We start from the raw sequence: 12,962 nt of genomic DNA, 5'->3' as shown, positions 1-12,962 counted from the left end.
TTATGATAATGGTAAACTTATGTGGATATGTTTTGTGTTTATTTATAAAAAAAAAAATATCAGAAATTTAACAAAACAAATAAAATTTCAAAAAATTAGCCACTCTCAATCGTTGAACGATTATCCCTTTCATCCAATGTAAAAACACACAAAAATATTTAGTAACACTTGCCTCATGCAGACATTTGTAAAATGTTTATTTGGTTAACATTTTAAAAAGGTTTAAAAATATGTAGCAGTAATTTTTCAAGGAGAAAATTACAAAACTTTTTTTTTTTTTTTTTTGTTAAGGGACAGATTCAGTTTTTAAATTACTTTGGGGGAGATATATATATCCCAAAAGTGATACCGTTTTAAAAACAGCGCCCCACAACGTATTAATAATTGTTTTTAGGTAGCTTATTAACCCTTCAGGTGCTTTTCAGAAATTAATGCAAAGTGTGACATGACATACCCAGCGCCAGCATCGTTTCATAGATTTCCTTCATGAGATCCTTGTAGATTTTCTTCTGAAACTCCTCCAGGTTCTGCCATTGCTCCTCCGAGAAGTAAACTGTGGCATCATCGAAGGTCACCTGAGAGGGAGATAATGTTTGTGGGCTCATTACAAGTATCATGGACCATGTGGATAGACACCTGCACAAAATGACTCAAATAACCTCTCTAAGAACTAGCGTGAAGTGCTGAGACTTGTAGTTCCCAACATCTCCTCCAGGCAGCGCTGAAGGTGCGGAGCTTCAGTCCGGAGACTGATTTTATTTTTTTCGCTCTCATACACGGCGCTCACAGTGAATAATTACACGGCAATTAGGAATCTTCACACGCACGGCAATTAAGCTCTCAAAGAAGCAATTAGTGGAAAATAATTAGCAAATAAAAGAGAAATATTTAATGTGCGGAGTGTAAATGATTCGCACCACGAGGTCTAATACGCCGTGCGGGGACCCTCCAGGTAACGAGCGCCAACACCACCTGACAGCGGTATCATCACTGCGACTCCCAACATCCGCACCGCCAGAGAGCGAGAAACCCGCAGACGATCCCAGGGAACACTGCGCACGATACCGCAGTGACTGAGATATTGTGAGACCCTCTTATCCTGCTACAATGACCTACCGCCCCCCTACAGAGTGGGACTGGGGAACGGCCCACAGCCCCCTAAACAATATATAGAGCGATGAGTCAGACCCCAAAAATATGCAACTTTTATCACAAATACTACCATCACCTTGTAGGAATATTCTCAGATTTTAAGAGCGCCCTAACATTGGCGCAAGGACTGAACAAACTCAGAAGGGATCGTTTACCGTCCTGGCGCATTTTACCAATTATAATTACCACTTTCTATTTTGTGACAAAGTGAGAAAATATAAGTTTTACTGAAATGTTCTATTAATTTGCACCAACAACACATTTTTTGTACACGTTCTATTATTATAGCGCCATTTATTCCATGGCGCTTTACATGTGAGCAGGGGTGCACATAGTGAAAACATGTTCTATCATTTATACGGAGGATACAGTCACGGACAGAGTCGATTGGCAGCAGGGTCAGGGCTCCGCGGAGGGCGTCCAGGGTTATTATGCTTTATTCTATAGTGTATTGGTTCGGGATATTATTTTTGAAGATGTGGATAGTAACCAAAAATAATTAAAAAAAAAAAGTCAGCACAAAAAAGAAAGAAAAAAAAATAGAATCTTGATTTAAATAAAAGGAAAATCAGGGAACAACCTCTGAGAAGTGTTTTGTGTATACAGAAGGCGAAATTGTGCTTAAATCAGGGGTTTGGATTACATAGAAAAATATGGTTTTCTTTTTCAGATTACCATTTATAAAAACAAAAAAAACAAAAACAAAACAAAAACTACCTAATATTGTAATTGTCACAAAGACTACTAGGGCCACTTTAGGTTCGCACTTCCTGTCCTTTCAGGAAGCGTTTTCAGCAGAGGCAGGAGTTCAATGACTGGTAACACTACTGTACTGTGCTATCGACAATAGATAGAGGTGTTAGGATTCATTGTATCCCTGTCTGTGAGGGTAATGAGACTACTGAAAAGTCACAGAACAGGAAGAATGAGTTTAGCATTAAAATTATATATATATGTATTGTTTTAACACTTAATAGTCAAGGTAGCACGTTCCAGAAGTTCAATAATACAAGACAAGCTTTATCATCTTGGGCTAAGATGGCTAAACCCGAAGAGCGAGCAGATGAGCCAGCACAGGCGCAGCACACAGGGTTGGGTCTATTAGATGAGCCAGCACAGGCGCAGCACAGAGGGTTGGGTCTATTAGATGAGCCAGCACAGGCGCAGCACACAGGGATGGGTCTATTAGATGAGCCAGCACAGGCGCAGCACACAGGGTTGGGTCTATTAGATGAGCCAGCACAGGCGCAGCACACAGGGTTGGGTCTATTAGATGAGCCAGCACAGGCGCAGCACACAGGGTTGGGTCTATTAGATGAGCCAGCACAGGCGCAGCACACAGGGTTGGGTCTATTAGATGAGCCAGCACAGGCGCAGCACACAGGGTTGGGTCTATTAGATGAGCCAGCACAGGCGCAGCACAGAGGGTTGGGTCTATTAGATGAGCCAGCACAGGCGCAGCACACAGGGTTGGATCTATTAGATGAGCCAGCACAGGCGCAGCACACAGGGTTGGGTCTATTAGATGAGCCAGCACAGGCGCAGCACAGAGGGTTGGGTCTATTAGATGAGCCAGCACAGGCGCAGCACACAGGGTTGGGTCTATTAGATGAGCCAGCACAGGCGCAGCACACAGGGATGGGTCTATTAGATGAGCCAGCACAGGCGCAGCACACAGGGTTGGGTCTATTAGATGAGCCAGCACAGGCGCAGCACAGAGGGTTGGGTCTATTAGATGAGCCAGCACAGGCGCAGCACACAGGGATGGGTCTATTAGATGAGCCAGCACAGGCGCAGCACACAGGGTTGGGTCTATTAGATGAGCCAGCACAGGCGCAGCACACAGGGTTGGGTCTATTAGATGAGCCAGCACAGGCGCAGCACACAGGGTTGGGTCTATTAGATGAGCCAGCACAGGCGCAGCACACAGGGTTGGGTCTATTAGATGAGCCAGCACAGGCGCAGCACACAGGGTTGGGTCTATTAGATGAGCCAGCACAGGCGCAGCACAGAGGGTTGGGTCTATTAGATGAGCCAGCACAGGCGCAGCACACAGGGTTGGATCTATTAGATGAGCCAGCACAGGCGCAGCACACAGGGTTGGGTCTATTAGATGAGCCAGCACAGGCGCAGCACAGAGGGTTGGGTCTATTAGATGAGCCAGCACAGGCGCAGCACACAGGGTTGGATCTATTAGATGAGCCAGCACAGGCGCAGCACACAGGGTTGGGTCTATTAGATGAGCCAGCACAGGCGCAGCACACAGGGTTGGGTCTATTAGATGAGCCAGCACAGGCGCAGCACACAGGGTTGGGTCTATTATCCGGTAATGCAGCCATCATTCAGAAGACCAGTCTCAATGCCGCACTCATGAAGGCTTCCCAATTGGTGGAAGCGGTTAGTTTTGACATTTTTTCGTGCAGCCTGCGGCTCTCAGAGCATGGTAGGAGTAGTAGTATTACAATAGCTTGGTGTACATTGCATTAGACCCTCGTTGAACGGTTTTTCATGTCTGATCTCTGGAAGAGGCAGCTAAGAAGTTGTCCAGTTAGTAGACAGATGAAGAAATGAATCAAAGTCCGGCAGGTAGAAAGAATAATAATAATCTTTATTTTTATATAGCGCTAACATATTCCGCAGCGCTTTACAGTTTGCACACATTATCATCACTGTCCCCGATGGGGCTCACAATCTAGATTCCCTATCAGTATGTCTTTGGAATGTGGGAGGAAACCGGAGTACCTGGAGGAAACCCACGCAAACACGGGGGGAACATACAAACACTTTGCAGAAGAAGATGAAAGTTGTAAAACTTTTCATTATACAGTAATTAAGCCAATTACATAAAACGAAAAAATCCTCAATTAGTCCAGCACTTTTAATTTGGGAAACTAGTTTTAGTACATGGGAAAGGCTGAGCACCTCCCACAGGGTCGGGCAATTTAGGAAACCTTTAATTACCAATGCTATTATTGAGATGACATCACCATATTCTCAGTCACACCCTGACGCCAAGACAGTCTATCTCGAAATGACACTTAATGACCTGTGGCGTATATAAAGCACTTTATATACTTCTATTGTATTTGCTCATTGAGTCATAGGGGTGTGCTCCATTTTCTGCTCAGCCACGGGCGTTGCCATGCACTCAATTTGATTTCCCTGGCTGCGCCGACTTCACTGCAATCCTGCACTTGCGCAGTGTGGAGCTTGGAGCCGCCGTTGCGCAGTGTCGAGAGTGGAGCCGGCCGCCGTTGCGCAGTGTCGAGAGTGGAGCCGGCCGCCGTTGCGCAGTGTCGAGAGTGGAGCCGGCCGCCGTTGCGCAGTGTCGAGAGTGGAGCCGGCCGCCGTTGCGCAGTGTCGAGAGTGAAGCACTAGCACTACACAAGTGTGGACAGCTCCACACTACGTAAGCGCGGCTGCCTGCTTGAAACTGTGCAAGCGCTGTATTCCATTGATGACGCCGCAAGCAGGGAAATCAAACTGAGTAGGTGATGACACCCGGGACTGAACAGAAAATGAATCACACCCCTATGACTAACGAGCAGGGACCATATCTACTATATAATTGTCTAAGGGTCACTTCCGTCTTTCTGTCTGTCACGCATATTCATTGGTCGCGGCCTCTGTCTGTCATGGAATCCAAGTCGCTGATTAGTCTCGTCAGCTGCCTGTCATGGCTGCCGCGACCAATCAGCGACGGCCACAGTCCGATTAGTCCCTCCCCTGCAGTCAGCGCCCGACGCCCGCTCCATACTCCCCGCAGTCACCGCTCACACAGGGTTAATGCCAGCGGTAACGGACCGTGTTATGCCGCGGGTAACTCACTCCGTTACCGCCGCTTTTAACCCTGTGTGACCAAGTTTTTACTATTGATGCTGCCTATGCAGCGTCAATAGTAAAAACATCTAATGTTAAAAAAATAATTTAAAAAAAATTATATACTCACCTTTCGCGACGCTCCGGTGACCGCTCCATGCAGGCGGCAGGTTCCGGTGCCAAGGATGGTATGGGAGAAGGACCTGCCATGACGTCACGGTCATGTGACTGCTACGTCGTCACAGATCCTGCGCGAGAAGGACCTGCCATGACGTCACGGTCATGTGACAGAACTACAAGTGGCCCTCGGAAGTCGAGTAAATGTTTATTTTTTAATCTGTGACATACGTCGCTGGGCAATATACTACGTGACTGGGCAATATACTACGTGGACATACATATTCTAGAATACCCAATGCGTTAGAATCGGGCCACCATCTAGTAACTATATAAACTGCTTTTTGGACATCATTACTGCGCCGTGTTTAATGAAAAAGACGTGTGATGCAGATTGCTTCACTAACAACGCACTGGAGACGGTTTAGACGCTTGAAATGACGCAACCGGTTCCCTTTAAGTGGTTTAAAGCAGAAGAGCATCCGGTCATCCTCCCCCAATACTATTGTGAGGTGTTGAGCTACCATGGCATCTGAGGCTTCAGCACGGTCTTGGAAACATTTTTAAGCCCAGAATGTGGCTGCTCTTCACATGCAATTACTTTACTTTTCTGCATAATAAAAATAGCAATGCCTTAAGGAGGCACATTACATAATATTCTTGGACACAGAGCCCTCGCGGGCAGGGTCCTCGCTCCTCCACCAGTCTGACTCATTTTGTTCAAAGTTATTGTACTTTTTAATTATGTATACCCCTTTTCACATGTAAAGCGCCATGGAATAAATGGAACAATAATAATAATAATAATAAATTTAAAGACTAGTTAAGCCACCACCCCTCCTCCCCCCCAAATAAAAAAAAAAACACCAAAAATCTCATATGGCTATATGAATACAAAAATATATATATGATGGCACAAAAATAAAAAATATATTTTAAAGGGTGGCCTTGAAGAATGTTGTTCACAGAGGAGGGGTGGTCTTCTCCCATGTCTTGGGGTGGACTCTGCACGGTAACATAGTAACATAGTAACATAGTTAGTAAGGCCGAAAAAAGACATTTGTCCATCCAGTTCAGCCTATATTCCATCATAATAAATCCCCAGATCTACGTCCTTCTACAGAACCTAATAATTGTATGATACAATATTGTTCTGCTCCAGGAAGACATCCAGGCCTCTCTTGAACCCCTCGACTGAGTTCGCCATCACCACCTCCTCAGGCAAGCAATTCCAGATTCTCACTGCCCTAACAGTAAAGAATCCTCTTCTATGTTGGTGGAAAAACCTTCTCTCCTCCAGACGCAAAGAATGCCCCCTTGTGCCCGTCACCTTCCTTGGTATAAACAGATCCTCAGCGAGATATTTGTATTGTCCCCTTATATACTTATACATGGTTATTAGATCGCCCCTCAGTCGTCTTTTTTCTAGACTAAATAATCCTAATTTCGCTAATCTATCTGGGTATTGTAGTTCTCCCATCCCCTTTATTAATTTTGTTGCCCTCCTTTGTACTCTCTCTAGTTCCATTATATCCTTCCTGAGCACCGGTGCCCAAAACTGGACACAGTACTCCATGTGCGGTCTAACTAGGGATTTGTACAGAGGCAGTATAATGCTCTCATCATGTGTATCCAGACCTCTTTTAATGCACCCCATGATCCTGTTTGCCTTGGCAGCTGCTGCCTGGCACTGGCTGCTCCAGGTAAGTTTATCATTAACTAGGATCCCCAAGTCCTTCTCCCTGTCAGATTTACCCAGTGGTTTCCCGTTCAGTGTGTAATGGTGACATTGATTCCTTCTTCCCATGTGTATAACCTTACATTTATCATTGTTAAACCTCATCTGCCACCTTTCAGCCCAAGTTTCTAACTTATCCAGATCCATCTGTAGCAGAATACTATCTTCTCTTGTATTAACTGCTTTACATAGTTTTGTATCATCTGCAAATATCGATATTTTACTGTGTAAACCTTCTACCAGATCATTAATGAATATGTTGAAGAGAACAGGTCCCAATACTGACCCCTGCGGTACCCCACTGGTCACAGCGACCCAGTTAGAGACTATACCATTTATAACCACCCTCTGCTTTCTATCACTAAGCCAGTTACTAACCCATTTACACACATTTTCCCCCAGACCAAGCATTCTCATTTTGTGTACCAACCTCTTGTGCGGCACGGTATCAAACGCTTTGGAAAAATCGAGATATACCACGTCCAATGACTCACCGTGGTCCAGTCTATAGCTTACCTCTTCATAAAAACTGATTAGATTGGTAACATTTGGTAACATTGGTAACATTTGGTAGATTGGTAACATTTCTTTGCAGATGTTCGGTCAAATCATCCAAATGTGCATTTTGCGCTCTCCAGCCACGACTACTGTCTCTATAATCTAAGGTATCAGCGTCTACAAAAAGCCCCAAACCATCAACTTTGGTTCCTTGTTGCCTTTTTGGAGTCAAAGAACACATCATTGTCAACTACTTCGATTTATGAGGATCACTGCTGCAATACACAGGGCCAGTCAGGGTAAAGCTCCGGCTGATGTGGACAACGATCTCCTTGGGAATTTTTCTCGCCATCTCAGATTGTGTATAATTCTCTGCCTGATGGAGGCCGGAGTGGTCTCGAAATCTTCAATTTGTTACCTTTTAATGGCGAATTGAAAAGATGTGAAAAGATGGTATCAACCACCGAGGACTCTCAAATCTAAATATTTTTCTTGTCATCTCAGCGATTCCTTAGGGTCTTCTCCAGTATTACAGAAGCGCTCCTCCTCTTAGTATAGTGCAATCACATTATATAGCATCATGTACTTAACTATTACTCATTTTGCCTTTCTTCCCAGCTAATTCTTCTATTTTCAATTAGGAATAGGACATCACATGATTAAAAGCGGACGAGTGGAATCGTTCTAAGCGCTATGTAGAAACAGGAGGTCCATTATCCCTCTATGACTCAAGATTAGGGATGAGTGGACCCATAGAAGTTTGGGTTCGGCAAAACTTGATTCCGAATAGTTCAGTTTAGGTACCTGAACTTGACCCAGGATCCGAAGCCCATACAAGTCAATGGGGACCCGAACTTTAGTGCTGTAAAATGGTCATAGTAAGTGGTAGGGGGCTGCAAAAGGAAGCAACATTGGGGTAAAAGCAGGACAAATGCCCTGCAACCAAATGTGGATAGAATTAAAATATAGAATTTAAAGAAAAAGGGTCTCCCCATATTTAATAACCAGCAAAGGCAAAGCAGACAGCTGGGAGATATTAATAGGCTGGGAAGATCCACGGATATTGGCTCCTTCCCAGCATAATTAGACCAGCTCACAGCTGTCTGCTTTCACTTGGCTGGTTATGAAAATAGAGGGGGGAGCACACGTTGCATTTTAAATTACTTATTTTACACTATCAGGCAGGGGCACCTGGTGCGCCGGCCAATTACAGCCATGCCATTACTTGGCATGGCTGTGATGGGGCCAGGAAGTGCCCACAACCTTAAAAGCTTGTGGATTGGCTGTGTTGCAGCCTTTCGAAAAAGCTTTATTAGGGTATGTTCACACGTTCCCGATTTCCATCCTTTTTTTTCGGGACTGTTTTTTAAAAAACTGCAGCTCTTGGCAGAAAACGCAGGTCCTTTTTTTGGTCCTTTTTTGATGCGTTTTTTGATGCAGTTTTCTAGCCAGAGTCTGTGTGTTTTCTAGGAATTTTTTTAGGGTTGAAATGGCTGAAAATACCCTAACCCTACCCCTAACCCTACCCCTAACCCTATTCTAACCTTAGTGGAAAAAAAAAAAAAAAATTCTTTATTTTTTTATTGTCCCTACCTATGGGGGTGACAAAGGGGGGGGTCATTTACTATTTTTTTTATTTTGATCACTGAGATATAACCTCTCTCAGTGATCAAAATGCACTTTGTAACGAATCTGCCGGCCGATTCGGCGGGCGCACTGCGCATGCGCCCGCCATTTTGCAAGATGGCGGTGCCCAGGGAGAAGACGGCCGGACGGACAACGGGACCGGGTAAGTATAAGGGGGGGAGATGGGGGCACGGGGGGGGGGGGGCGTCGGAGAACGGGGGTGGTGGCATCGGAGCATGGGGGGGTGGGATTGGGGCACGGGGGGGCAGCCACACTGCAGCGGTTCTGCACCACAAACCGCAGTAAAACCCGCAGATATTTTTTTCATCTGCGGGTTTTACTGCGGCTTTCACCTCACAATGGAGGTCTATGGGTGCAGAACCGCTGCTGTTTTACAAAAAGAAGTGACATGGTACTTCTTTTTTACCGCAGCTAATCAGTGCGGTTTTTTTTTTTTTCAATTCAGGACCATGTGCACAGTGGGTCCTGTTTTCCATAGGGTACAGTGTACTGTACTCTGCATGGAAAACAGCCGCGGAACCGCAGCGGCAAAACCGCTGCGTTTCCGCGGTAAAAAACGCACTGTGTAAACATGGCCTTAGGCTGCCAAACCCAAACGGTAACACACACATACAGTATGAAGTCCGGGTTCGGTGTCCGGTACGCACCTTGAACGTTACAGTTTGGGTTCACTCATCCTACAAGAGTCACTGAAAAAGTCCCCAGCAGGAGAGAGGGAGCAGCTGGGTCAGGAACTGAAAAGGGTAATGATATACGCAGGGACAAGAGACTTCATGTTTCTACAAAAAGCGAAGAAAATAATTATCTAGGTAGAAAGGCAAAATGAGCAATTGCAAGTACACAGTGCCATATAATATGATGATTGCAAGATATTAAGAAAAAAAAAACAAACTGACGGGAGCACTTCTTTAATAAGACGTGCCGATATGCATATCCCCTCCCACATATTCCGCGTTTTCATCCCAGCCGCTGCAGAGGAAATACACACGGCCGTATCCTTCCAGAATCATCAAGGACATCCTGTTTGAAGATTTTACATTAATCTCAACTGGGAAAAAAGTAACGAAGATAACTGAATCCTTCTAAGTGGAGTCTGCTAAAGATCTAGGTCCTAAACTAGTGGCAATTACTGACAAAATAAAGTGATCACAGCTCTGGGCAGAATTTCCAGTCGAGTCAGAAAATAAATTATTTTGTGTGTTGGCAAACATGGTGAAAAAAAAAAAAGTGCATCTAAATGGCACAGAGCATAATAAATATAATGCCACTCGCTGAAAACGCCAATAAATCTATATTTTCGTGGCTCCATGCCATACTCCTTTTTCTCATTGGATAATAGTGCCTTAAATATTTGCTGCATTTGGTGCATTTTCTCCCAAGTTGCAAAGTTCCTTCCAGGTTCAACAGTTCCCAAAAAAGACTAATGAAAAACCTCATTCATTCATGGAAGCCCAGAAGCGTGTAAAGGTGTAACGTCAGCGCCTGCCGTGCGATCTCCGGCCCCACAAGGTAACATCAATGAGCGACAATTGTGGTTCACAAGCCAACAAGCGAATCGCTCTATACTCCGGATGTGAATTTTGGCAGAACCTCGGTGCGGAGATGATAAATTAATGTTTACACTGTATCGCCCGTCTCCACCCTTGTACAAGGCACCGCCCTGCATCGAAATCATGCGCCACACCTCTACACCACCGATGTCAAACACGTCCATCCCTGCTACATCCGAGCCTCGGGAGGTACCAGATCCGAGGACAGATTGTGTCCGATAGTGCGGCTCGGGTACACTGAAGTGGACGGCACGGAGGTGCAATACTGCAGGCGGCCTGTGGACAGAGGCAGCGCCATTTCCTTAAGAAAGCCGTCATGATGCCTAATACGAGTTCAGCCACATGTGCCTCAATTAAAAAAAAAATTAAAAATGTAAAAGCGTTCTTCTGTTGCGGTGTAACGATAATCCAAGGTTGTTGGGGAAACTTATTAGTCGCTCCTTTTTTTTTTTTTTTTGCATGGACTCAACTTTATTAGTGCATATAACCGGGCACCTGAACAAGGAAGCCAAACATAAGGCAATAAGGTGCACCAGCAGAGGAGGAGTCAGCAAGGGCTGCAGCCAGGGAAGGATGGCAGAGACCCGGGCGGAAAGCAGGAGAATTGCGAATACAGCTCCGACCGGGACTAGAGAAGAAGTTCCTTGCTCAGTAAAACAGGGAGGATCACATTATGGGTTTAACAACTGCCACTCGACACAAATTTAGCAATTAGCGGTTGTTTACTAGCTTAAGACAAACAGGCCACATAATACACGCACAAAACAATCAGTGATAGATGGTTCTGTGCACATGTGCTGCCGAGAATAATTTCTGGCTATACTGGTTACGCAGGACGATGTGCTGCCGAGAACAATTTCTGGCTATACTGGTTACGCAGCACGATGTGCTGCCGAGAACAATTTCTGGCTATACTGGTTACGCAGGACGATGTGCTGCCGAGAACAATTTCTGGCTATACTGGTTACGCAGGACGATGTGCTGCCGAGAACAATTTCAGGCTATACTGGTTACGCAGGACGATGTGCTGCCGAGAACAATTTCAGGCTATACTGGTTACACAGGATGATGTGCTGGAGAGAACAATTTCAGGCTATACTGGTTACACAGAATGAGGTTTTGTTCAACCAAAGAAAAGATTTGACCCAACGAATGAGAGTTTTACTTGCGAGTCGGCCGGTTGGAGCAGCCCATTTACACTGCACGATTATCGGGACATCAGTGCTCTCAGGAACGACAATTGTGCAGTGTAACTGCACATCGATAATTTTGTATCATACAATTAAAAAAAAAAAGCCCTCTCGTAAGTAGGATTAGGCTATGTTCATATATTGCATTTTTTGCTGCAGTTTTTTTTAATATCCAAATTTTAACCCCTTCATTGACCAGAGGTATTTTCGCTCCTCTTCTTCCCAGAGCCATAACTTTTTTGATTTTTCAGTCAATGTGGCCATGTGAGGGCTTATTTTTTTGCGGGACAAGTTGTATTTTTGAAAGACACCATTGGTTTTACCATATTGTGTACCGGAAACGGAAAAAAATTCCAAGTGCGATGAAATTGCAAAAAAAAAAGTGCAATCCCACAGTTTGGGTTTTTTTTTGTTGCTGGGTTCACTAAATGCTAAAACTGAGCTGTCATTATGGTTCTCCAGGTGATTACGAGTTCATCTACTATATTATTGTCTAAGGGTCACTTCCGTCTGTCTGTCACGGATATTCATTGGTCGCGGCCTCTGTCTGTCATGGAATCCAAGTCACTGATTTGTCGTTGCAAAACGCCCACGACCAATCAGCGACGGGCGCAGTCCGGCAGAACATGGCCGCTCCTTCTTCCCCAGTCAGTGCCCGCTCCATACTCCCCTCCAGTCAGTGCTCACACAGGGTTAATGGCAGCGCTAATGGACCGCGGTTGTTAAGTGTTACGGAACCACTCAGCACCCAGAATATGTTGTGCAGTTATATGTATGTATAATAGGTTCCATGTGAGATGCGTGTCCCTAATACATCAGCCCACAGGCTGCGCCCCTGGGCAGAGGGGACACGATATTCCCCTTTTGTCCGCCCCCCACCTTTGTAATTCCCACAGTAAATATCGGCAGGCTCCGGCCACCTGCGGCTATTGTAATGTATGTCTGGCCTGCCGCTTTTCTATTGGCCTGCCCTCTGTATCTGTGTGATATATTCTGTGTCCTGTGAGTAAAGTGTTGTCAGACTGGAAATACGTGGAGAAGCAGTGATCTTTTATATGCGCCCATGTACCCAAGGAATTCCAGCCAGCGTCCTTCATTCAGACTCCAGCCAAAGCAGAGCGGACCTCCGGAAACACTGGGTGGTACTGAAAGAGGTACTCCAGCACGGTAGACCCCGTTACAGCGGTGTAACGCACTCCATTAACACTGCTATTAACCCTGTGTGACCACGTAGTATACTGCCCAGCCACG

General features: G+C 45.3%; 1 protein-coding gene across 1 annotated transcript in view; it reads right to left on the bottom strand.

Moving 5' to 3' along the window:
• Positions 1-12,962, bottom strand: part of LOC138641650 (uncharacterized) — a 38,134-nt gene that overhangs the window by 15,852 nt on the left and 9,320 nt on the right. Inside the window, exon 2 of the mRNA XM_069729211.1 lies at positions 455-575. Within this exon, the coding sequence (XP_069585312.1) occupies positions 455-575 (121 nt within the window). The remainder of the gene's footprint in view (positions 1-454; positions 576-12,962) is intronic.

Source organism: Ranitomeya imitator, chromosome 6 (assembly GCF_032444005.1).
Source record: "Ranitomeya imitator isolate aRanImi1 chromosome 6, aRanImi1.pri, whole genome shotgun sequence".
Taxonomy (NCBI): domain Eukaryota; kingdom Metazoa; phylum Chordata; class Amphibia; order Anura; family Dendrobatidae; genus Ranitomeya; species Ranitomeya imitator.
Note: the sequence above shows the minus strand (reverse complement) of the source record. Positions and strands in the feature narration are given on the sequence as shown.